The sequence below is a fragment of the Magallana gigas genome, chromosome 2, assembly GCF_963853765.1.
Source record: "Magallana gigas chromosome 2, xbMagGiga1.1, whole genome shotgun sequence".
NCBI classification, from domain to species: Eukaryota; Metazoa; Mollusca; class Bivalvia; order Ostreida; family Ostreidae; genus Magallana; species Magallana gigas.
The window spans coordinates 8,297,846-8,320,369 of record NC_088854.1 but is presented as its reverse complement, the minus strand read 5'-3'; the positions used below and the strand labels follow the sequence as shown (position 1 = coordinate 8,320,369).

Genomic DNA, 22,524 nt, shown 5'->3' with positions numbered 1-22,524 from the left:
CCTAGGCTATAATAGATTTTGATACATATACGAGGGCTGTTCGGAAATTGTTGAGACATCTACCCTTACTCCCTTGGGAAAAAAGATAAACCATTAAAATTTAAAAAGTAAAATTTAAAAAAGTAAACCAGGATACCGTTTATGAATTAAAATTTCCAGTCAAAGATATCGTTAGATCATTCCTGGTAAGCTGTCAAACTTGCTTAAAGCCAGTGACCCGGAGCAACCCCAAACTCACCACAACGTCATTTCAACGCATTTCCTTGCTCCTTTGTTTTTAACGTCTTACACACAAACGGAAAACATGGATTATTTTTTTTAATTTCTCGTCTTTTGTTTTCATTTTAAGGTATGAACATTTACATAATTTCTCCAGTATTTTATATTTTATGAATAGAAATCTACCCAAAAGTCAACTTTCTGTGTTTTTACTGTCGTATTGTTTATATTTTAGATCTGTCGATTTCAGTTTTTTTTGTTCAAGTAATATATATTTAGTTCGCTTGATTGAATTAATTTTTTTAAATCCGATAAAAAGAAGTCCTTGACCCCTTTACATTGTATAGTATTTGTTTAAGCAATTAATTGGCCTAAAAAGGTATTCTTCTAAGATTCTCACCAATTTGAGCTGGATTGGCTGCGCCGCCGTGACGTCAAATTTTAACAAATATCATGGTCAGAGTTCTTTTGCTTGATAAACCTGCTTGTACTTTTGCCATATTTTAACTTGAAAACTATTGAAACTTGCACAAAAGTTAGTCACAATAAATATGAAAATGACCATATAATATATGAGTTTTTTAATTGTTGGTCTACCAACACTTAGGAAGAAATTGTTTAAGTTTTTAACCTTAAAATTTATGTCTGCGCCGGGTAATTCGACCACAAACTTGTTTCTATACGGTCATAAAAAATGAAATATTATTTTCATCTTTCTTCAATTATTTGTCGAATTGTTTTCTATGTTTATGCCTATTTTCACGTAAAAAGGAAATTTTCGAGTTGGTTCAATAATTTCGCAATCCTCGTATTTTATTACCTGGTAAAAAGAAAGGATTAATTTGCATCAAATTCTGTTAGATAAGGAAATGAAAAGAGCTAATTTTCGTTTTCATATGTTCGTGTTATTATTTATTTTAACACAGTAGAGTGTTATTGAACTCTTTAAATCCTTTTCCTGTTTACCATTTAATTTACTTTGAGCTGTAGCATTACTAAGGGGTTTTCAGAACAGAAACTATTATCATAATTACAGTATCCCTACTTCTGTCTTTATCAAAAACATCAAGTCTTGTTTTAGTGGATTTTCCTTCATGCGAAATCTGTATTTTTGGAGTCAAATTTGTTAGTGTATATCATAAAGATTAATGTATCAATTAACTAAACTTCATCAAATATCAGTTTTGTCTATAACATATTAGATCTAAAACTTAATAAGCTTTCCAAATGTATCAAACAATCAAGACTATCCTATGGTACATAAAATTTAACAATGCATTTGGAAGGAATGCATACATTTCATAAGTCTTAAATTCATCATTCTTTGTTTACTTTTTTCCTTGACATTTGATATAAATTATCTAGAATGTGTCCCCATTCATCGAAAAAGTAGATGTCATGGTCCTTAAACGCACGTGCCTTTAAGATTAAACATTATTTGAGGGGGCTGAGTGGTCCACAGAATTAATCATGAAAAATTTACTTTTTAGATAGGAAAATTATATATATATATATATATATATATATATATATATATATATATATATATATATATATATATATATATATATATATATATATATATATATATATATCAATTACACAAAATTAAACGAAGCATTTGGCAAGGATGCATATATTTCAAAAGTATAAAACATATTTCACTTCCTTTTCTTCACATTTGGCATAAACTAATTAGAATGTGTCCTCTTTACTTCAAAAAGGACTTCCATATGACAGCATGTTATAGTTCTTGTACATGTGTGTTTAAGAGAGAATTTTGTTTAAGGAGACTGGGTGGTATACAAAATTAACCTTCAGATCTACCTAAAATTTGTAAAAAAGGATTTGTAAAAATATAAACTAAATTCATTGAGTAGAGAAAAAATACCATAAATGTTAGCTAAATTTTAAATGTATTTTAAATCCTATATTAACAGAGTTCTTCGAAGGGGATTTATAAAGATAAAGTCTAAAACAGCCACGACAATCCAGCCTCGTACACAAAAGACTGATAAAAACAAAGAAGACACCATCGATTAAATAATCTCGTTTTAACTAATAAAAGAGACATAATGCAAGAAAAAATTAGAAATATTTTTCATACATAGTGGTATCATAAATGGTTATAAGCCATCCACTAATGCAACACAGAAGTATATTGTTAATGGTTAATGTTTAACTTAGTTTGGCTTTTAACATATCTTATTAGCTAATGTAAATTTATGAGTACGATCCAACAAGCACCTATTATACTTTATGAGAATACTTAATTTATATAACTATGTACATGAACATGCATTGAAGTTAATACGCAAGATACTAAAGTATTTTGTTGAAAACCAAAATAACTCAATGATATGCGTGCATACACAAATAGATGCATATCAAAATAAATGCATGTAAACATCATTAAACTGCATGTCTAAATAAACGGCACGTTAATGTTGTTAGTTTTCGTGTTTACAAAATTAAGTTGCATGTTCATGCAGGTTGCATCTTCTCACATGTTGGGTGTCACATGTGGACGGCCATTTAACTATATTCTACAGATGACACATGGCTTTTAAACCTTTGTTGCATAATAACATAGTAAATTTGCACGTCGAAAGAACTATAAGTTGATATTTCTTTAATCTCATATGTTAACAAAAATCAAGAAGGTGAAAGAAATTTGCCACCGTACCGATAATAAGGAAAGTCTGAAATGAAATTCTGGATTTGCCTAAAAACATACAAATCAAGCAGCATCACAAAAAGTCGACGCTGGCAAAAGTCAAGTGAGACATTAAATATTGTATGAATCTACATTACAAATAAACACCGATTCATGAATAGTTTGTTTTAAATTAGTTCAGTCAATGTTTAATAGAGGATGAAAGACAATATTTTCGATAAAATCAAATATACAAACAAATGTTGATTCTAAAGACTAAAAAAAATAAACCTTATAACTGTCATGCCCTTCTATCTATCAAATATGTTTGGAAAACTAATCTACAGTTAAATTTTTCTATTGATATCATCGGCCTTTTTCTCATTTTTGATCTTCATGAAATAGATTTAATTCAAGACATTATGCAACAGAAACTGCTAAAGATAAACTTTCATTTCTTTATTTACCAATGCTATTCGTTGCAAAATACAGTTGTGACAAAGAGCTACTTTGAAATAAAGTTCTTTGTCTTTTTAACACAATCGGAAGCGCTCTAAGAGATCTCTGGGTTTTTTAAATTACCTGAATCTAATGTAAGTCAAGGTCCTTGTAAATTACGTTTCAAACTAAAAAATCTATTGATCAGGGGTAGCAAAGTTCGTGTATGTGTGTTGGATATTAGAGAATAAAATATGTTGTAAAAACCATTCTTTTTTTATTAAAACACTGTAGACAAAGACACTAGTTTTCTAGACGGATCTATGGATAAAACTTTTTATTGAACCAATTGTTTGCATTATTGATATTAAACGAAAAAAAAATTCCTCAAATTCCAAATCTAAAACTACCATGCAATGCCGCATCAACTTTTATTCAAAATAAATGTACCAAAATAATAAACTTTTACATAAATTTGAGTTTTGTCTTTTGATTCCACTTCGTTTAAATTTTTCAATACTATAACAATATGAATATTAGCAACAAAGGGGTAACTCCCTAAAATCAATATCCACCAAAACGAAAGTTTAATATCAAAGAACACGTCTCAAATTGATGATTTGATCAAAGTATGTAATAATTGGCATAATTACTCACGTTCTGATTTGTAAAATTCAGGTTTTGTCAGTTTTTCCTACGTATTTTTCACAAAAATGTCTATAAACTTCCTGTTCTGTTTTAAGTCGTATCTCGTAGCGATTACGTAATCTATGTGTTCACAAGTCCTGTGTTTTCAAGCAGCAAAACCATTCAATTTGCAAGGCATATTCCAGTGAATTCAAAATAGTGTTTGTAAGCATTGAACGTAATGAAAAACATTTGAAGCTAAATAAATATTGGCACAATATAACAGTGAACTTAACACTTTTAATATATGAAGTACAGGTAATTTATTACGAAATTATCTGAATGGGAAAACTGAATGATGAAGCATTAAAAATAACCGATCGAAGTCGTTGATTTCAGATTCTCCTCTTAGATTCTGTTTGATAACAAATTTTACCTCCGATTAAAGAGGTCATTCTTTCATGTTTCATATCATTGCATTTTGATAAATGATGTATTAGTTTGACCATCAATACGAAAATGTGATTTAACCCAGTGATTGGAAACTATGCTGAGTATGATGATGTGACTATACTGAGTTGATATACACCAACTGGTAAAAATACTATCTTATCATCATTTTAATTCTTATCTGATTGATTAATATTTTTTTTTTTATCTTTTTCAGAGTTTTCTTTATTATGATGTCTTAAACTAGCAAACATAGGAATCAAGATATTGTGCAACTGTGAATAGCTCCTTTTGTTACCCTGAACCAGAACTAAAATTAAAATGACTGAAATAAATAGGAATTTCACAATTTTGACCAGTTTGTCCAGGAACTTTATGATATGCCAAGACTCTTTTTGAATGGAGTCACGTGTCTTCTCAATATAAACATTTATATGGAATAATTTGTATCACTACTCTGGAGAACACATTATTTTCCACTGATAAGAGGGTGAGGGGTGGTGCTTTCTTTACTTATCACGTACCAATCTTTCGTCTTTAGTTTAAAACAATGTAAAGGTTTCTGTTTCAATTCAAACTATTTGTTGTTATGAATCGTTCAATATCTCATTTACATCTTTTCCGTCGCTTTAAACCTTCCAATGAGTATTCAGGTTGTGGCCATTTATAAACGTTTCTTCTTCTGTTGGGGGTTTCCCTTTACATTACCAAACTTTCATGGCTAGTGCATTTTATGATACAAAAAACTAAAATTAATACTTATTTTAAAACTTAAAATATTAAACTTAAATTAACTAGGTTTCATATGCTGGAACAGGGAAAGATTTTTGAAGCATGCGCTCTTTGATGGCCACAGCTTAGTTATTACTATAGTCGTATTTTCACCAACTCTTCATGGCAGGTCCATCTTACGATTCTGATGCACTCCAAAGGCTTGAATACTGAATTTGCGCCATAGGTTTCGGAAACTGGAGGAGGTCATGGTTTTTGGAGCTAATTAAAGAATTCGGAGCTCTTTAGTAGAAAGATATTACTAAATTGTGTTCAATCTTTACCAAATTTGGATACTTAATGTATTTGGTGATGTTAATGCACTTCACAGGCTTGGATGCTGAAACTCATTTTTTCTGTTACATGTTAATTACAAATCTTTTTATTATTGGATAATATGTTGTCCGATATCGAATCGTTCTTTAAGAAGAGGTAAAAAAAACTTATGTCTATTTATCTGGCTCAAATAAGTGAACTTACTACCCTGTGTGGTAAGTTCGATTTATCGAAGAAGAATGCACATATGGTGGCAAGCGAGATAACTCCCCCGACTATAATAATCCTGATTCACCCAATCTTTGCGCACATGCGCATGTCAAAAATAGCAGCTTCCTCTTTTTCATCAAGACAACAAAAGGAACGGCAGTGCCAAGCACCCAGAGACAACTTTTCTTAGGATCCGTACATTATAAGGCCTTTCCAAGTTTTTTCCATGATTAGCGTCCGCGGACGGATTGGTTTTGAGATGTGAAAATCTAAAAAAAACCACAATTGTTGTTCATAAAATTACATGTGAATTGCATTTTTAAAGCAACAATTGGCTTTAGTTAATGGGGAAATAGTTATTAAGCCGAAACATAAAAAAGCTAAGATCGCCAATGTTGAAACTTGGACCAACGCATTCCTCATATTTACCAGTGTTTATCTGGCCAAATTCCCCGACCAAACCCAACAGCTCCTTAAATATATAAACATTGTCCGTACTGCAGCTTCTAGGTCCTCTAGCAGCAGCTGGTTGGATTACGACATCCAGTTTAGGCTCAAGCGCTCCCGCAACCGATTACTCCCTTTGGACACTGTATAGACGCAGAACTCTGGCTGTTGTATGTGGTCCAGTCCCCACAAACCCAAGCAAATCCCACTCAGAGGTCTCTTAAATGCTTTGAGTACAATTACAAGGGAACTTGCCTAAGACCAGCACAGTTGCATTAAGTGCAGTAACCCCCACCCAGAACAATCTTGTAAATATTCGCCCCAGCTATCAAACTCTCCCTACCGTTACGAAAAACCCAGACCCAACCCCCAACCACTACTTGCCCCTGTGCGTCAGCAAAGGGCACAACACAATTTGCGTCCCAGACCTGTGGGACCTAGCGCCTACATCGGTTAAACCTGGTGTATTACAAGACATGTTAAAACTATATCCTGATCGTAACATAGCTAGGGAACTTGTTCATGGATTTAATTTTGGCTTTAGCATTCATTACACAGGCATTAGATCCTCAATTATATCAAAAAACATGTTATCTGCCGATTACCATGCAGACCAGTTACACAAAAAATATTTCAAGAAGTTCAGTTGGGTCGTATTGCGGGCCCTTTCAAAAATATTCCGATTTCAAACCTTCGCTGCAGTCCAATCGGGGTAGTACCAAAAAAAACCAAGGGGGTTGGCGAATGATTTGCAACTTGTCCGCACCACAGGGCCAAAGTGTCAATGATTTCATCAACCCTGAACAATGTTCGGTTCAGTACACGTCATTTGACGAGACAACTGCAATGATTAGCAAATTAGGCCGTGGTGCCTTGCTGGGCAAAAAAGACATAGCTAATGCATTCCGACTACTTCCAATTTGCCCCAAAGACTTCCCATTATTAGGCTTTCATTTTAAAGACAATTTCTTCGTAGATAAAGGTTTGCCTTTCGGTTGCTCCACTGCACTGGATTATCCAAACTACAGCAAATGTCGATACAATGGTCCACTACCTCGATGATTTTTTTGTTTGCGGGCCCAGCAAATAACAATACCTGCCTCCACTTAATGAATACATTTTATCAAGTATGCCAGCAATTGGTGGTACCTATTTTGCACGAGAAGTCCGAGGGCCCTACTAGCATTACATTTTAGGCTTTGGCATCGACACCATCAGTCAATCTATATTTGTGCCCCCTGACAAAGTCAAAGCCCTCCAAGTTTTGTTATCTAGTTCCATTTCTAAACATAAAATCACCCTTAAACAAATGCAGTCGTTAGCGGGGTCTTTAGCTTTCATAACCAAAGCCATTCCAGCAGGCAGAGCTTTTTGCAGGAGAATGTATAGTAGTTTATCTCAGGCAGCTAAACCGTATCATTATATCAGAGTAACAAAAACTCTAAAGCAAGATATGCAGGTTTGGCTCGAATTTCTAGCTTCTAGCAAATTTCAATGGCTCAACCCCATTGTCAGACCCCGATTAATCAGATCAAGATACCCTACTTATGGCATCCGATAGCTCAGGCTCCTTGGGTTGCGGTGTCATCTTTGGTGGGCATTGGGCCTACATTCAGTGACCCCAGCACTGGTCATCAGACATAAGAAAAGATATAACCTACCTCGAGCTCATTCCCGTAGTTTTAGCCATATTCACATGGGGTCATTCACTTGAATCTTAAAAGCTTATTCTGAACATTGACAACCAAGCAGTGGTCCATATTCTAAATCAAAAGTCATCAAAATCCGAAAGGATCAAATGTGTTCATGTACCTGGCTGCACAAATAACATACCCGATGTCATATCTCGTCTCCAGTGGCGCACATTCAGGCAGTTGGCCCCCCATGCGGACCAATATCCTTGTCCAGTACCCAGGGAGTTTTACAACATCTTAAACCCAAAGTAGAGGAACTGCTACAAAACTCCATCTCCAACAATACCCAAGCAACATATGATAAAGGCATCAATTCCTTCCTTCAGTTCCAATCTCAACACAATTTGCCCAAATTGTGCCCCCCCCCCCTTGATCATTTTATTAATTATATAGCATTCTTGTCATGTAAGGGCACATCTTACGCAACAGCTAGATCTTACTTAGCAGGAATCGGTTTCAACTTAAAGATTAATAGCTATCATGACCCTTGCTCATTTTTCATTGTTAAGAAATTGCTGTCGGGTTTCCGTCGTATGTTTCAGTCAAGATACTCTAGATGCCCCATAACCCTCCCAACCCTTATAAACATTTGAAACGCTCTGCCGCATGTGTGTGCCAATACATTTGAAGAAAAAATGTTTGCATCAGCCTTCTCTTTAGCTTGTTTTGCTATATTGCGTGTGGGTGAGATTACACAAACAATGCTCTAACCATCCATACCACTTTGTTCTCAAGTAATTCAATTAAATTAATTCTGGGAAAAACCAAAACTGACCAGAATGGTGCAGGTACAGCGTTAATCATAACCCTTTCTGATGACAATCACTTGCTATTCAACAACTTGCACTCTTATTTGAATGCTAGACCTAAATACCCAGGTCAGCTCTTGTGTCACATTGATGGCTCCCCTCTAACTTACTACCAATTCAACCAAGTTTTCAAAAGGGCCTTGGCATTTCTCAACATAGACACTTCAGTTTTCAAATCCCACTCACTTAGAATTGGTGCTGCAACCCACATGTACTTGCAGGGCATCCCAGAGAACATAATCAAATCTAAGGGTAGATGGCGTTCAGACGCTTTTAAATCTTATATTCGCCCGCAATCTGTTTACCTGTAAGCATCTGAATCTTACTAATTGTAAGCTAAGCTTGCAGGTTTGCGGACAGTATGGATCGTTGGCTCTTCAATCATCTCCAGGGCACAGAAATACTCTAATTCCACTTGTGGGGAAAAATTGGACCTTCAACACATCAATGTCATATGGGCTGGCCACAGCGGTTTAAAGTGGGAAGACCTGGAGCTTTACTTGAACAATTTATTACATAGGTTTAATGGTAACGCCCCTCACGCACTGGTTATCCACTGTGGGGGGAACAGTATTGGCCTACAATCACTTAAAAAATTACAGATCGAAATGAAATCATTACTCCCCAAAATCCATACATTAATGCCCAATACCTTACTTATATGGTCGGATATTCTGCCACGTCAATCCTAGCGACATATGATATCTGACATTGCTGCTGAAAACGGTAGACAGCGCATTAATTGCTCCCTTGGGTCATTTATGCGCCGTGTACTACGGGGCGCATTGATTATGCACCCTGATATTAAGTCATACCAAACAAAACTTTTTTGTGATGGGGTACACCTGTCCAACCTAGGCAATTCACTGTTCATAAACTCCATAAAAGCTGCTTTAACTAAATTTTTGTCGTCCAACTCCAGAAAATATCCCAATCCCGTATAGCTCGGTACTTGTCATGGCTCAAACCTCACCATTCGTAGTGTCCTTGTTCACAACACCCCCTCCACCCTCACAACCACCCCCCCCCCAACTATTGTCTTGCAGTTCGCCCTGTTGTTTTCATCCTTAGTCTTGTATCAACGATTGCAGTTGATCAGGAATTTTGTACATTGTTGCTAATGTTGTCTTGTGGCAACGTTTGCAGTTGAAGAATTTTGTATATTTTTGTTAGCTTCGTCTTGTATGCCAATTACCGTTCGTATGGCGTATGGCGGTTGGATCGCTGGTCTCAATGCTTGTACTCAGCGATCCATATGGCAGAATTGCTATACAAGCCATCGCTGGTTAACTGCTGTCCTCCTTCCAGGGTTACCAGCAATTTATGGCTCATTGACATTGAATTGAACTGATGGCTGCCAAATGCCAGTTGAGGATCGGCGCCATCCGTTGTTTTGACATTTGCATTGTAATATCTGAATTGCTTGTATATTTTGTGTAATCTGTTATCAACTGTGTTTAATTAACTGTGCTTAAATTTGTAATAATTATATCATACTTATTAATAATAAAGCCATGACAGTACAGCCATTCATCTTCTGTGTATTCTTTCAAAATAAATGATTAAGTTTCAATTTAAAAAGTTTTAGAAGATAAACATCTTACTGAAAATTGTTTATATTAAACAAAATATGTACCGCAATAATATGATTAACAATCTGTATACAGGTAATAGTAACAATAGATATGTATTATGATAATCATATCAATGGAGAACACAATACAACATAACTAATTCTTAATTTCTAATAGCGTGAACTATTATCTAAAAACAAAGTGATACTCATCCTTAATTTCAGATCTTCAAAATTCGAATATTCGGTTAATACGCAAAATATTTCAATGGCGTCCACTTTTTATAGCTAAATGTGATGTGATGAAGCAAATTTTACTAATTTGTTTCTTGTAAATACAAGGAATGGATTTTTCTAAATAACATTGTAGTTAAAAATGAGTAATAATGTTGCTATATATCATACATCTAGATGAACTATTAATATCTGCAATTAGATTTTGTTTAGAAAAAAAAAACCTTTCCTATACAATTTAAGAACAACCTGAAAATCCTAATTATTGGACTAGGATATCCAAATAAAGTTGAAATCCGTAATGTATATGCATATTTCTTTGTATAGTAGAATATATACCATGTATAAGTGATAACCACAATATATTTCAATGGGAAAACTTTGCCTTTAATGGTTTACAAGTTTCAAAATTCATCAGTACACCGGTACGATGTGTACTGTATCGGTGTAATTTGAAAGTTTCAACCAACCATGCTTCAAGAAATTTTTGGCTTTTAATATAAACTTCTTATACAAAAAAAGCTGATACTAAATTGTTTCCAATTATTTTTATGCATTCATATATATATAAATATGAAGTATTGTGTCGTATACGTCCATGGGCAAGTTCAGTCATAGTTGAATCAATATGTTTGTTTCTTGGTTAATCTGGATACAAGTGGTCAGTCATAGTTGTTTTTTTAAATAATTTTTTTATTCATATCAATATCAAAGCACATATAAACATAGGATAAGTACATAATATTTGCTTTCTCTATTTTGATTTGAGCACAATATATAGTAGAGAAAACTTACATCCACAAAAATATGCCTATCTAAGACTATACAATACATATATGTATATCGCAGATTACAAACAAAGGCATGTATTGTATGTAAACGTGCAATGAGATTGGGTTTTATGGAGAGAGAGGATAGATAAAGAAAGGGGGTGAGTAAATGGGGGAGGGGGAGGGGGAGGGGATGGGTATATGGTTTTATGTTGATGCTCATAAAAATAGTTTTACAAATATAGTTTTTGAAAACTAATCATTTTATGATAATAGACAATTAATATCTATAACTGTAACAGATATCTTGCCAGTGTCTGTCATATTTGTTGTTTGGTCGGTCATAGTTGATGCGTTCTTGTTTTGTGAAGATTTGCGAAGATCTTTGATAGTTCGGATACAAGTGTTCGGTCTTCGGTGATGCATTCCCAGTTTGCGAAGTATCTCCATTCTCGGCATTACCTTTTTTGGCATTACCTTTTTTCGTCAAACATATGCCAATAAAAAGACACATTCCAAACAAGCTTATGAATGAACAGGTCCACTGAAAACATACATGAAGTTTTTATCATTATAAAGTCATTCAATAAGTTCATGTAACAAAGTTGGAACATCCCAATAAAATTTGCATGTTTCTGTTCCGAAAACGTACGAAAATATGATTAGGTTCTAGGTTTTGATGATTTTTAGTTGGGTTAACTGCAGTATACGCGGCTTTCAAGTATGATCATATTTATAAACAAAGGTAACGGACAGGCAAACCCTTATAGGAATTTGCAGACTTTTTACATTATAAGGTAAAAATATGGTCATGTTGATCAAAATTAACGAAACATATATTCAACGGCACAAACTGCTAATTTTCACTTTCCTTTATAACATGTGGTCTCTAGGACAATGATATACTATGGTATTGCTGTTAGTTTAACTTATTATTGCTAAATAAAGTAAATGCATAGGTTTGATCATTGAAGAAATATATGTCACACCTATGTGTTCGAAGTTAGGATGTATCCTTTACTCTTTGAGCAAAGGATCGAGATAGACATTGTCCGCTTTTGGAGCATGGCGTTCTAAGCGACCCAACTGTAGATGTCGCCGTGCTGTTGCGGCGGTGTCAGACTCTACTGATCTGCAGTATTCATGGACGCCGAGGAATTCAATGAGGATGTAACACTGATGTGACAGGGATTTTACAACGGTTTAAGTTTAAGGTTAAGAAATCATTTAAGTTGCCACCTTATACCTAAGTTGAAACACCGTTGATACAGCGCTGTTACATGTTTGGAATTGAGCATGCTCAAATATTATTGTAAGTACGTAAGTATGTTCTAAGTAAGTAAACACGCATGATTCTGTTCTCTTCAAGTTTCAAAAAACAAGATATCTGTGAGCCAATGCTCACTAGTAATACCCCTGCTCTGATCTGAATAAGAAAATCAAAGTCGACATTTGACAGAAAGATGACTTCCGATTGGTACAAAAATATATCCCACCAAATAACATTCCTGAAAAGAGAGTGTATTAGATTTTTGAACATCTGCATTAAATAGTTGCTGAGAAATCTTTGACGAAAATTTAGACTAAAAATAAAAAAAGTCGTCATTTAACAGGAAGTTGATGTCTGATTAGTAAAAAAATAGATCCCACCAGATGGCGTACCTAAACAAAGAGTGTCTTAAAATTTCAAACATCTGCAATAAATAGTTGTTGAGAAATATTTCAAAGGTAAGGCTTAAAAAGACAAAGTCGTCATTTATCAGGAAGTTGACGTTCGATTTGTACAAAAATAGATCTCACCATATGACATGACTAAACAAATAATGTGTTTAAATTCAAGTAACTGCGATAAATAGTTGCTGAGAAATAGACATTTTTATCGCAAATTTAATATTACATTTAGGCTAAAAATAAACCAAATCGTCATTTAACAAGAAGTTGAAGTCTAATTGGTACAAAAATGGATCCCACTTTAATGCATGCCTAAACATATAAAGTCTTTAGATTTCAAGCAACTGCGATAAATGGTTGCTGAAAAAATGCGACAGAAATTTTGGCTACCGATAGACACAGACAGAAGGAAAGACAGACAGGCACACAACGATTTAAACTGTATATTCCCTTCCCCTTCGTAGCGGGGGTATGATAAAATTGGGAATGTAAGATGTCACTAGCCGAAGATCCGTCTACAGGTAAAAATTTGGGTTGACATGCTGTAGACATCATATGGCATGCCACTCCGAATTTTCCCGTAAAGTTAGAGATTTGCAGTTATGATGTGACAAGATTAATCGATTTCCGCATTTCCCTTTTTCTTGCACGGAAAAGAAGACTTTTATTGAAAAAAAAAATAGAAAACTAATCTACGAATAAATAAATATATAAATAGATATATACTTTTAATATTTTGCCGCCAGTTAATATCGATCTGGTCAAAGCGTTCTATCCACATATGGATAGACTTTTCAGAAACTTATTTGACAGCTACATTGCACATGTAACTTTTCTTTTTGGATGAAGTGTAGGTCAATAAGCGGATATAATACTGTAGACTCTATTATTCGCTAGTACTTAATTCTGCGATTGATCCGTTTTGCGTCTAATGGCGAGAGTATAAAAATGGCAAACGCCAAGTTTTTATCACAGTTTCCTAAAGTTTACATCAGTCCGAAAAATAAAAGCGATGTTTTTAAGCAGATATTAATTCCTCGCGCTTCATTGGGAATCTACAGTAGATGGCTTCACAAAAATTTTTTTCCCCTTTTTCCGAAATTTTTTTCCTTTTTCCGAAAATCCTAAGTAAATATACCCACCATGACTAAAATTACTTTTAGCCCCTCTGTAAGAAAGTCATCGGTAAAAGAATCAAAGTTAATCCTTTCCTTTATAACCTCTTTCATGATGACAGAGAAACAACCCTTTAAAGGAAATAAGGATTATTAGATATCTTTACCGAAAAAACTAAAATATCTTAATTGCTTTTTTCTATTTTGTAAGAATTCTTAAAACATTAGTTTACATTTGAAACAATTATTGACATAATATACATATCATACTTTGAACCAATTAAACACAATTTATGTACACAGAATAGAATCAATTATCTTATCAAATCATCATCCATATCAATTTACTTGGGTAAACAAGTAACTCAATAATTAACTAATATTAAGCAGCATGAAGTCTATCTTTGTAACAGGTGAACACGACCAAAAAAAATGAATAAAAAGTTGTTACACATTCAAAATCATCTCTCTTTTCTTTTCCTTTCCTATTACCTATTTTTTCTTTTATCTATTCCATCTTATTTTTAACATTATATTTTTCCTATTTGTGAGTGTGGTTACCTTGTCATAGTAAGAGCCGGATTCAACGGAGGATTTACATTCAGGAGGAGCATTTTGATAATCATATTCTGTATAACCTTTGCAGCACGTTCTTGGTATCTGCGAGGAGGTAGCATGACAACTCCCCTCTGTCCTACACCAGTAGGTGGGTTCGAAGTCGTTGATAGTTCCAACCACTTTGTTCACGGCGCAACATTCGAACTGAAATATTGCATGCATAGCCATAGCACTGTGCCTAAGAGGTCTAGTAATACGAATGCATAAATATACTTGACAATAGAGTGTATGTCTCTTATTTCATCCCTTTAAAAAGATTTTTCTTTTTCTCAGTATTAGAAAAAATAAGCTTTTTAAAAATACATGTGATACAAACAATAATATCCAGACATATCGTCATAACGTACACTGAAAGAAACGATGTATGGTAATCTAGAATGTCCAATAATTTTCAAATTTTTACCGAATGCAAACTGGCTTTGCATAATTGGTATGTTCGATTATTCATACGAGAGATAAAAAGGGGTCAGAGTTTATGGACTATTCAAAATTTATTTGAAAATTGATGATAGGTTCTAAATTGGCTTGAAGTGCAACGATTGAGACTTCTCATATGCAATATTTTAGATTAATACTAAGCTGAAATCATGATCCAGTTTTTTTCTTTACTTCATAATAAAACCGGAAGACCCAAGCTTCTAATTATATGGCGTCGCACATGTGCAAAGCATAAACTGGAAAAGATCACACAGAAACAGGGTGTGTTTACGTGATAAAAACAAATATCACAAGTAGTTATGTACTAAGATTATATATCGCATATATACCTGGTATGTTATTTAGAATAGTACCATTTCTGTGCTAAAAAAATAATATTATTACAATTCTTATTAGAATATTATTTATTATGGCGGTTTGTGTGGGGTTTTTTTTTTTATCCTTTTTCTATTCTTATCGTACACATTAAAATTCGTGTAATTAAAAGTTCGTGCAACCTTAAGCCTCGATCGGAGAGCAACCGACTGTAACTCTCCACTAAATATTTTTATGATATCATCTCAGTTTTAAGAGCAAAACTAAAACAAAAATGAATTACGGAGTACATAAGAGCAACTGGTTATCAGTTATGACTACAAGTTTTGAATGCAGATGCGCGTACAATTGCAACTGTTCAGATTTTTTTTTATTTTTTAAAGTAATAAAATGTTTCTTATGGAAAATTAACGAAAAATCCTCATTTCAAACTGTTAAACCAATCCAAACGATATTTCTATGATTAGCTTATACTGATATATTGAATAAAACAAATGTTTTTGAAAGAAGATTCAAAGTGTGTGACTGAAATGTTTTACATTCACTTACGTCCATAAATAGGTGATTCCACTCATTGGAGATCTTAGTTCCAGTGGTTAAGTTGTCACTCCGAAAATTGTCTTTTAATGAAGACATCATTTGACCATGCAAATCACTCTGTTTTGATAAAAAAAAAAAGATGTTGTTTGAATTATATTCACACTTTTTAAAAAGCTGAGGTTGTATTGAAAGAACATTACCGTTTAGTTTAAACAATATTTATTCATTATAAATTCAAATACATTTACATGATGATAATTACAATTGTAAGATCGAAAAACAAGCCATACGGCTTATATTAATCCCTCTCTTGCATACACTGCAGATATGAGAGGTGTAAAATGAGATGTAAGCACAAGGAACAGAATAGAAAAATGTGTCAAAAATCAAAGTTAGAAACTCTTTTTATGAGGTAATGAAAAAAGTCAACAAAATAAAATATCACATGAGAAAATATTACAATATATTACATATACATTACCGTTTTGGTGTTAGGATCGATTTGTTCATCGTTCAGATCCACGTAAAGTAAAACCGACCAAATGGTCAAACCTATGAAGACAGCGGTAAACTGTAATTTAAAAAAAAACGTTCGATTTATTTTGAAAATACCTGAGTGTTTTTCCTTCTGTCAATATAATAAGAGTTTTAAACATTTAATAAATTTAAGCTCGGTTGAGAAAGGTATGCTGAATACATACTAAAGAAAAGAATACGACTGCTGCGTATAAAATCTTCTTGTAGAACATTTTTGGGAAGATCGTCAAAATTGTCACAACTATGTTAAGACCTAGGACACAAGCTAAGAAACTGGTCAAACAAGCAAAAAATTGCTTGGTTGTATTTTTGATGCCACCAAAATCACTGGATATGATGTTCAAGTTCTGTAACCTTTTATGAACATTGAGACCATTGGAATAGTCCTCCATTGAATAAGACATCTTTAGCATTGGCCCACTTGCGATCTATAGAATATGATAAAAACAAAATTCATGTGAATAAATTATTTCCAAACACAAAGGTATTAAATTGCTGAGGATAAAAATTAATCTATTAAAAAGTTTAATGTATATGTAGAATAGTACAAATATGGACCACGGTTTTAATTTGTGCTTCTGAAGAAAATCCTTACTGAGAGAAGAATGGTAACTATCCAAGCCAATATGGCGGACTGAATTAAAATTGAACGTGTCATCTGAAAAAACAAAAAACAAAATACCCAATCATTTAATTATTTATCATGAAATTAATATGGTTTGCTCCTGATCTACCAAAAAAAAAGTCCCCGACCTGCATAAAAACCTGTACCATTTGATATGTAACATATTCTGATATAGCGAAATTATACATAATATAGATAATTTAGATTTGCCAACATTTTATATTTAAGAAATAGAAAATACATCTAGAAAATATATACAATGACACAGTGTAATCAATGAAAGTACAGACCTAAAAAATAGATTCGTTTTCAAAAATAAACGTTAATGCTTCTCTGTGTTTACTTTATTCAAAGGGGCTGGATCTTAAATACAAGTTTTTAAGTTTTTAAAGTATTTTTTATATTTACACACACAGCTTAACACAAAATCAAAACAAAATTACAGTAGGGTGTCTATAACTTTTTTGGCGTTATTGTGCATTTAACTTGACATTTTTTGAAATGAAATTTCAACTTAAGGTCAAGATCTAGTAAATGAAAGGTGCCTACAAGTTTATAAAATTTAAGATATAAATTCTTTCAAGAATGGTTCATAACAATAGCTTTGTTTGATAGGGTGTCCTGGGGCTTAAATATTTGGTAAACACAATGAAAAAATATCATGTTTTAAACCGTCATTTTAATGAAATATAAATGAAATAAGGAACAAATTTTAGAGTTTTGTCTATTTTTGACCAATAAAATGTATCTAGAATGGCTACAGTCTCTCCAAAAACGGAATTAATCAAGCTCTTCACCTCCTCTTTAAAATTATGTCAAATTAAATATAGGTATCGGGATTACTTTTTCCATAATTTAACATAGGATCTCTGGAAATTGTTTAATTTTCTTTAAGAAATGAAGATAATAATTTTTCTATTGATCGACGTATCAAAGAAAAAATTGACCGGAAAACTTCATCAATGCGCGTAGCGCATTGATGAAAAAGTTTTCCGGTCAATTTTTTCTTTGATACGTCGATCAATAGAAAAATTATTATCTTCATTTCTTATCATTTAATAAAACATTTTCAAATAAAAAAAATGTGAAGTGTCATTGATCAAAAATGTAAATAATGTAAATGAAGCGGCGCGTATGAATACAAAACAACAACAGCAACAATATTCAAAATGGATTCGCCTTCAGCTGATGCAGAGCTACTGGGCTGAATTTAATGGATTAAACACAAATAGTGAGTTAAAATCTGAACCGGCTGAATTGAAAACGAAAGGAAAATACATGCGATAGCTTGTGATATCATTCACTGTGCAGAAAAACTCGTATTAATTAAAAACTATAATAGTTTTCATGTGTCAGAGATCGCTGGAATATGCAACTGGACATAACCATCCAAGGAAAAGCGATCGTGGACGAAAATAGCTGATATGTCGACAAAGAATAGTATGTGTAAGCGACTTTTGTAAACTTTGTGGTAACTAGATAGCTAGTGATGTACTTAAATGGTATATATATTATCTGCCGCTTGGAATTCACCGAAGGAGTTGATGCATTACTCATAGCTTTTCTTTACGACGCTTATTTTGATGACCGATCATCTATGTGTGTAAATTTAAAAATTATCGTTACCAAATTTGAACAGCAGTGTTACCGTGAAAGTTTATATGCCTATATGTTCGTTATAATATTGAAATCCATAAAAGGAACAGCCAGCCTCGCTGTAAATGTTGATTGATCTCAAGCAGACGAAATCGTGAGAAGACGCTTAATTTTTTATTTCGTGAATCAAACAAAGTGTTTTGTTTATTTTTGAAGGTTAAACTTTCAAGTTTTTATATTCACAAGTTTGCATTTTGTTTGCTGACAATAAAACAGACACAACTTTACATTTTGTTGACAGTGTTTATCTTGGAAATTCCCGTTCTATAAATAGTGTTAGATCAGAGCAGTTCAGAAAAGTAGATCCGGCGAAAATTTTATTGATGCAGGTATCAAAGAAATTTTTCAACCAATCAGAAGCGCCGATATCTCATCAAACGAATAAATATTAAATGATACATAATTACTTTAAAGCCTAAAGTACGGGAAAAAGATTCTACAAATCAATTATGACGTTCATAATGGTTCTAGAACCAAAACGAACTCTGGAATCATTTACTAGATCTTGACCTTAAAAATATCTCGCTTTTTTCACCTGCTCATTTTCAAACAAATATTTTAAAACATTTGCGGAGAAAAACGTCCAAATTACATCACGTCATTATTCAGATGAACTTTTTGCATAAATCAAGGCTGTTTTGTTTTTGTTCTTGTTTTGATTTTTTTGTGGGGATGGGGGCGGGGGTAATAAAGAATCAACAAGCAAAAGAAAATTTTAATTTTCGAGGTTTTATTCAAACTGATCAATAGTATGGGTCAGTGATGTAAGATTTTTGATATAACCTCAAATAAGTTAATTTTAACCAAATGAGTGAATTCTGTGATCAGCTTGTCCGATCATAGCTGATTCCATACGAGCTACGGAAAAATATTACTTTACGTGCACATATAACGCATTGCAACACTTTTTTAAATTGGTACATATACTGACAGTTTCAGGAAAATAATTGATGATGGGCTTTTTCTTTCTTTTTTTCAACAAAAGAGTACCATTTTGATGCATTTACTATTATTCAGTTACATTGTAATTAATATCAATTAAAGCCCTCTTTATTACGCAAGATTTCATTCAGTAAGAAGATATAAGGTGCTGACTATTGTCTTAAAAGTATCTTTATGTAATTATTTATTTTCAAAGCAGAGCATTATCGAATATTGAACGTTTAAAATCCCTATCCTTTTTACAAATTTGTTTACTTTGAGTTGTAGCAATACTAAGAAGTGGCAGAGCAGAACTACTATCATGGTTTACAGTACACCTGTCTTCGTTTTGTTTTTAAAATCAAGCCCTGTTTTATATGATTTTCTTCATGCACATTCTAGGCTATATATCTTTGAGATTAATATGTCTATTAACTTTATGAAATGATCAGTTTTGTCTCTAACATATTAGCTCTAAAACTTAAGGAGGTATGTCAAATGGCAATCACGACTAGAATAGTAAATGAAAATAAACGATGCATTTGGATAACCGATAGATAATTTATCTCGTTTTAACTAACAAAAGAGGCATAAAAAATGCATGTTAGCAAAATAGAAATAGTTTTCATACATAATGATATCATAAATGATTCAAGACAACTCACTAATGCGACATCGAAATATATCATCAATGGTCAACTTGGTACTTATTTTGGGTTTTATCATATATAATTAGTTAGTGTGAGTATATGAGTACGATCCACTTCTTACTATACTTCATAAAAATACTTAGTTGTTATAAGTATGCGCAAGTTAATACGCAAGGTATTTTGATGAAAACCAAAAAAATTCAAAAAAGGATGTATGCATATGTAAATAGATGGATATCAAATTAAATGCATGTTTGTATCATTAGATTGTATTTCTAAATAAACTGTGCTAACATTATTAATTTACATGTTTACAAAATTAAGTTGCATGTTTATACAGGTTGCATCTTCTAACATGTTGGTAATGGACGGCCATTAAACCTTATTCACCCGTAACAAATAACACATTAGTTTTAGAGCTTTGTTGCATAATGACATAGGTAAGTTGCACGTCGAAAGATCTATAAGTTTAAGTTTTCTTTCATCTTGTATGTTGACAAATTAAGAAGGGTACAACAATTTATACCGTGCACCGTACCGAGGAAAAGAGAATTCAGTAAGGAATTTTACATTTGGATTTACCTGATGCATAGAAATCAAGCAGCACGAAAAAGTCTACCCTTGAAATAATCAAGTGAGATATTACATATCAAATGAACCTTCACTGCAAATGAACACTGACTCATGAATTATTTATACAGGTTAGTTAATGTTTCAAATAGGATGAAAGACTTCATATTTTCGATAAAATCTTGAAACGCTGCAACGAACAATGTCGATATGAAAGATGAAAAAACTCATCAAAATTACCATGCGCATTTTATCTATCAAATAACTTTAGAAAACCAGTCATTTCATAATTTTTTCAACACATATTCGTGTAAAAATGCTAATTTTGTGTTTTTTAAATGTTCTTTGTATCTTCACTACACACGGAAGACGCTCTAAATGATCGCTGCTTCTTTATTTAAATTAGATGAATATAATGTCAAGGGCGTCATTTTCAAGGCCACAAACTTAAAAATCAATTGATTACTGATAACAAAACTAGTGTATATGTGTTTCATACTAAAGAATAAAATGATCTGTAAACGCGTCATTTAAAAAAAATAAATTACACTGAAGACAAAGAAAAAAAGCATAAGTTCTCTGCAATGTGGATCACTAAATAAAACTTTCTACTTGAACCCATCGTTTGCATGACTGATAGCAAAAAAATATTTTCCCTCAAATTCGAAAATTTAAACTAATATAACAAGCCGCATCAAACTTTATCGTAACAACACAGTCTAAAATAAGAAGATTTTTAAATTAACTCTAGTTTTACCTTTTGATTCTTTTTTGTTTGAATTTTTAATATCATAGGATACTTGAAATAAATAATACTAGCAACGTAAAATGGGTAACTCCCAAAAAATCAATACTATCAATACGACTTGTATCCAAAGTACATGTTTTTAGTTGATAATCTATCGAACAAATCTGATAATTTTACTCACGATTTGATTTTTAAAATTCAGGTAACAAATTTCCCAACGAGAAGGTCTAAAAACTTCTGATGATGATAAGAGTCATCTCTCCTAAAGAGTACTGCTGTTTTGTCGAGCATACAAACCAGTTATAATGCAAGGCATACTTCTGAGAATTCAACGCTCAATACAGTGCTGTATGCGTTGAATAATTGCATAAAAAACATTTAAAGCATAAATAAAGGTACAATGCAACTGTGAACTCAACACTCTATAAGTTATTACGTAAGCTGAATAAATAACTAAAGGCGTCGATTTCAGATTGTTCTCAAAGATTCTAATTTGTATGCTAATAAAACAAGACTATTTGTTTTTAGTTGAGTATTTGTTTTCAGTTTATCATTTTTGTGTTCAGATATTTTTTATTGGTTTGTTTTCGTACATATTTGTTTTAATTCTGGGGTAGGGGCTGAGGTAAATTTTATGTCATAAATAATGCATATTAATAGTTGTTCTATAGGAAACACGGAAATGTGATATTTTGCTCTCCTCCTACATGAGAGTGCATTTATCTCATGATATATCATTCACACATGGACACACCAATACAAAAGGTTATACACTTGACATTGCGTTTGAAACGTTACCCTTATGCTTCAAGACAACAAGCACCAATGTAAATGAATTCAGAAAATAGTATCTTACCATCAATGTAATTCTTAACTTGTTAATTTAAAATTCATTTTCAGTCTGCATTTAAACCTGCACTTGTTTGTTCAAGAATGAATTGAATTT

General features: G+C 32.8%; 2 protein-coding genes across 5 annotated transcripts in view; both read right to left on the bottom strand.

The window, feature by feature from the left end:
• The window catches only part of LOC109617040 (uncharacterized), a 36,874-nt gene extending 32,630 nt beyond the window's left edge, over nt 1-4,244 (bottom strand). Inside the window, exon 1 of one of the 3 annotated variants that reach the window (XM_066074833.1) lies at nt 3,971-4,244. The gene's annotated coding sequence lies outside the window, so the exon portion shown is untranslated. The remainder of the gene's footprint in view (nt 1-3,970) is intronic. The other 2 variants (XM_066074832.1, XM_011441357.4) reach the window with 2 other exon arrangements.
• A 6,045-nt stretch (nt 4,245-10,289) lies between these two features.
• On the bottom strand, nt 10,290-22,524 carry LOC105336878 (uncharacterized). 2 transcript variants are annotated; one of them, XR_002200504.3, is made up of 8 exons: nt 21,760-21,933; nt 17,004-17,066; nt 16,763-16,836; nt 16,353-16,442; nt 15,881-15,988; nt 14,522-14,722; nt 13,988-14,092; nt 10,290-11,718 (listed from the first exon to the last, which is right to left on the bottom strand). XR_002200504.3 is itself a non-coding variant. In XM_011441355.4 (8 exons), exons 1-8 carry the CDS (start codon nt 22,435-22,437, stop codon nt 11,455-11,457), a joined length of 1,098 nt encoding a protein of 365 aa, XP_011439657.2. In that variant the 5' UTR covers nt 22,438-22,524; the 3' UTR covers nt 10,296-11,454. The 2 variants fall into 2 exon arrangements, 1 of the variants encoding a protein (XP_011439657.2); XM_011441355.4 differs by lacking the exon at nt 21,760-21,933 and adding an exon at nt 22,435-22,524 and having other exon boundaries at nt 10,296-11,718; nt 16,573-16,836.

Excerpts from the sequence above, each read along its gene's own strand:
- LOC105336878 (XM_011441355.4), bottom strand. Across the intron at positions 16,837-17,003 it reads TAGTTACCATTCTTCTCTCA|ATCGCAAGTGGGCCAATGCT; the intron begins GTAAGGATTTTC and ends CATATTCTATAG. Across the intron at positions 11,719-13,987 it reads TAAAAGTAATTTTAGTCATG|TGGACCTGTTCATTCATAAG; the intron begins GTGGGTATATTT and ends GTATGTTTTCAG.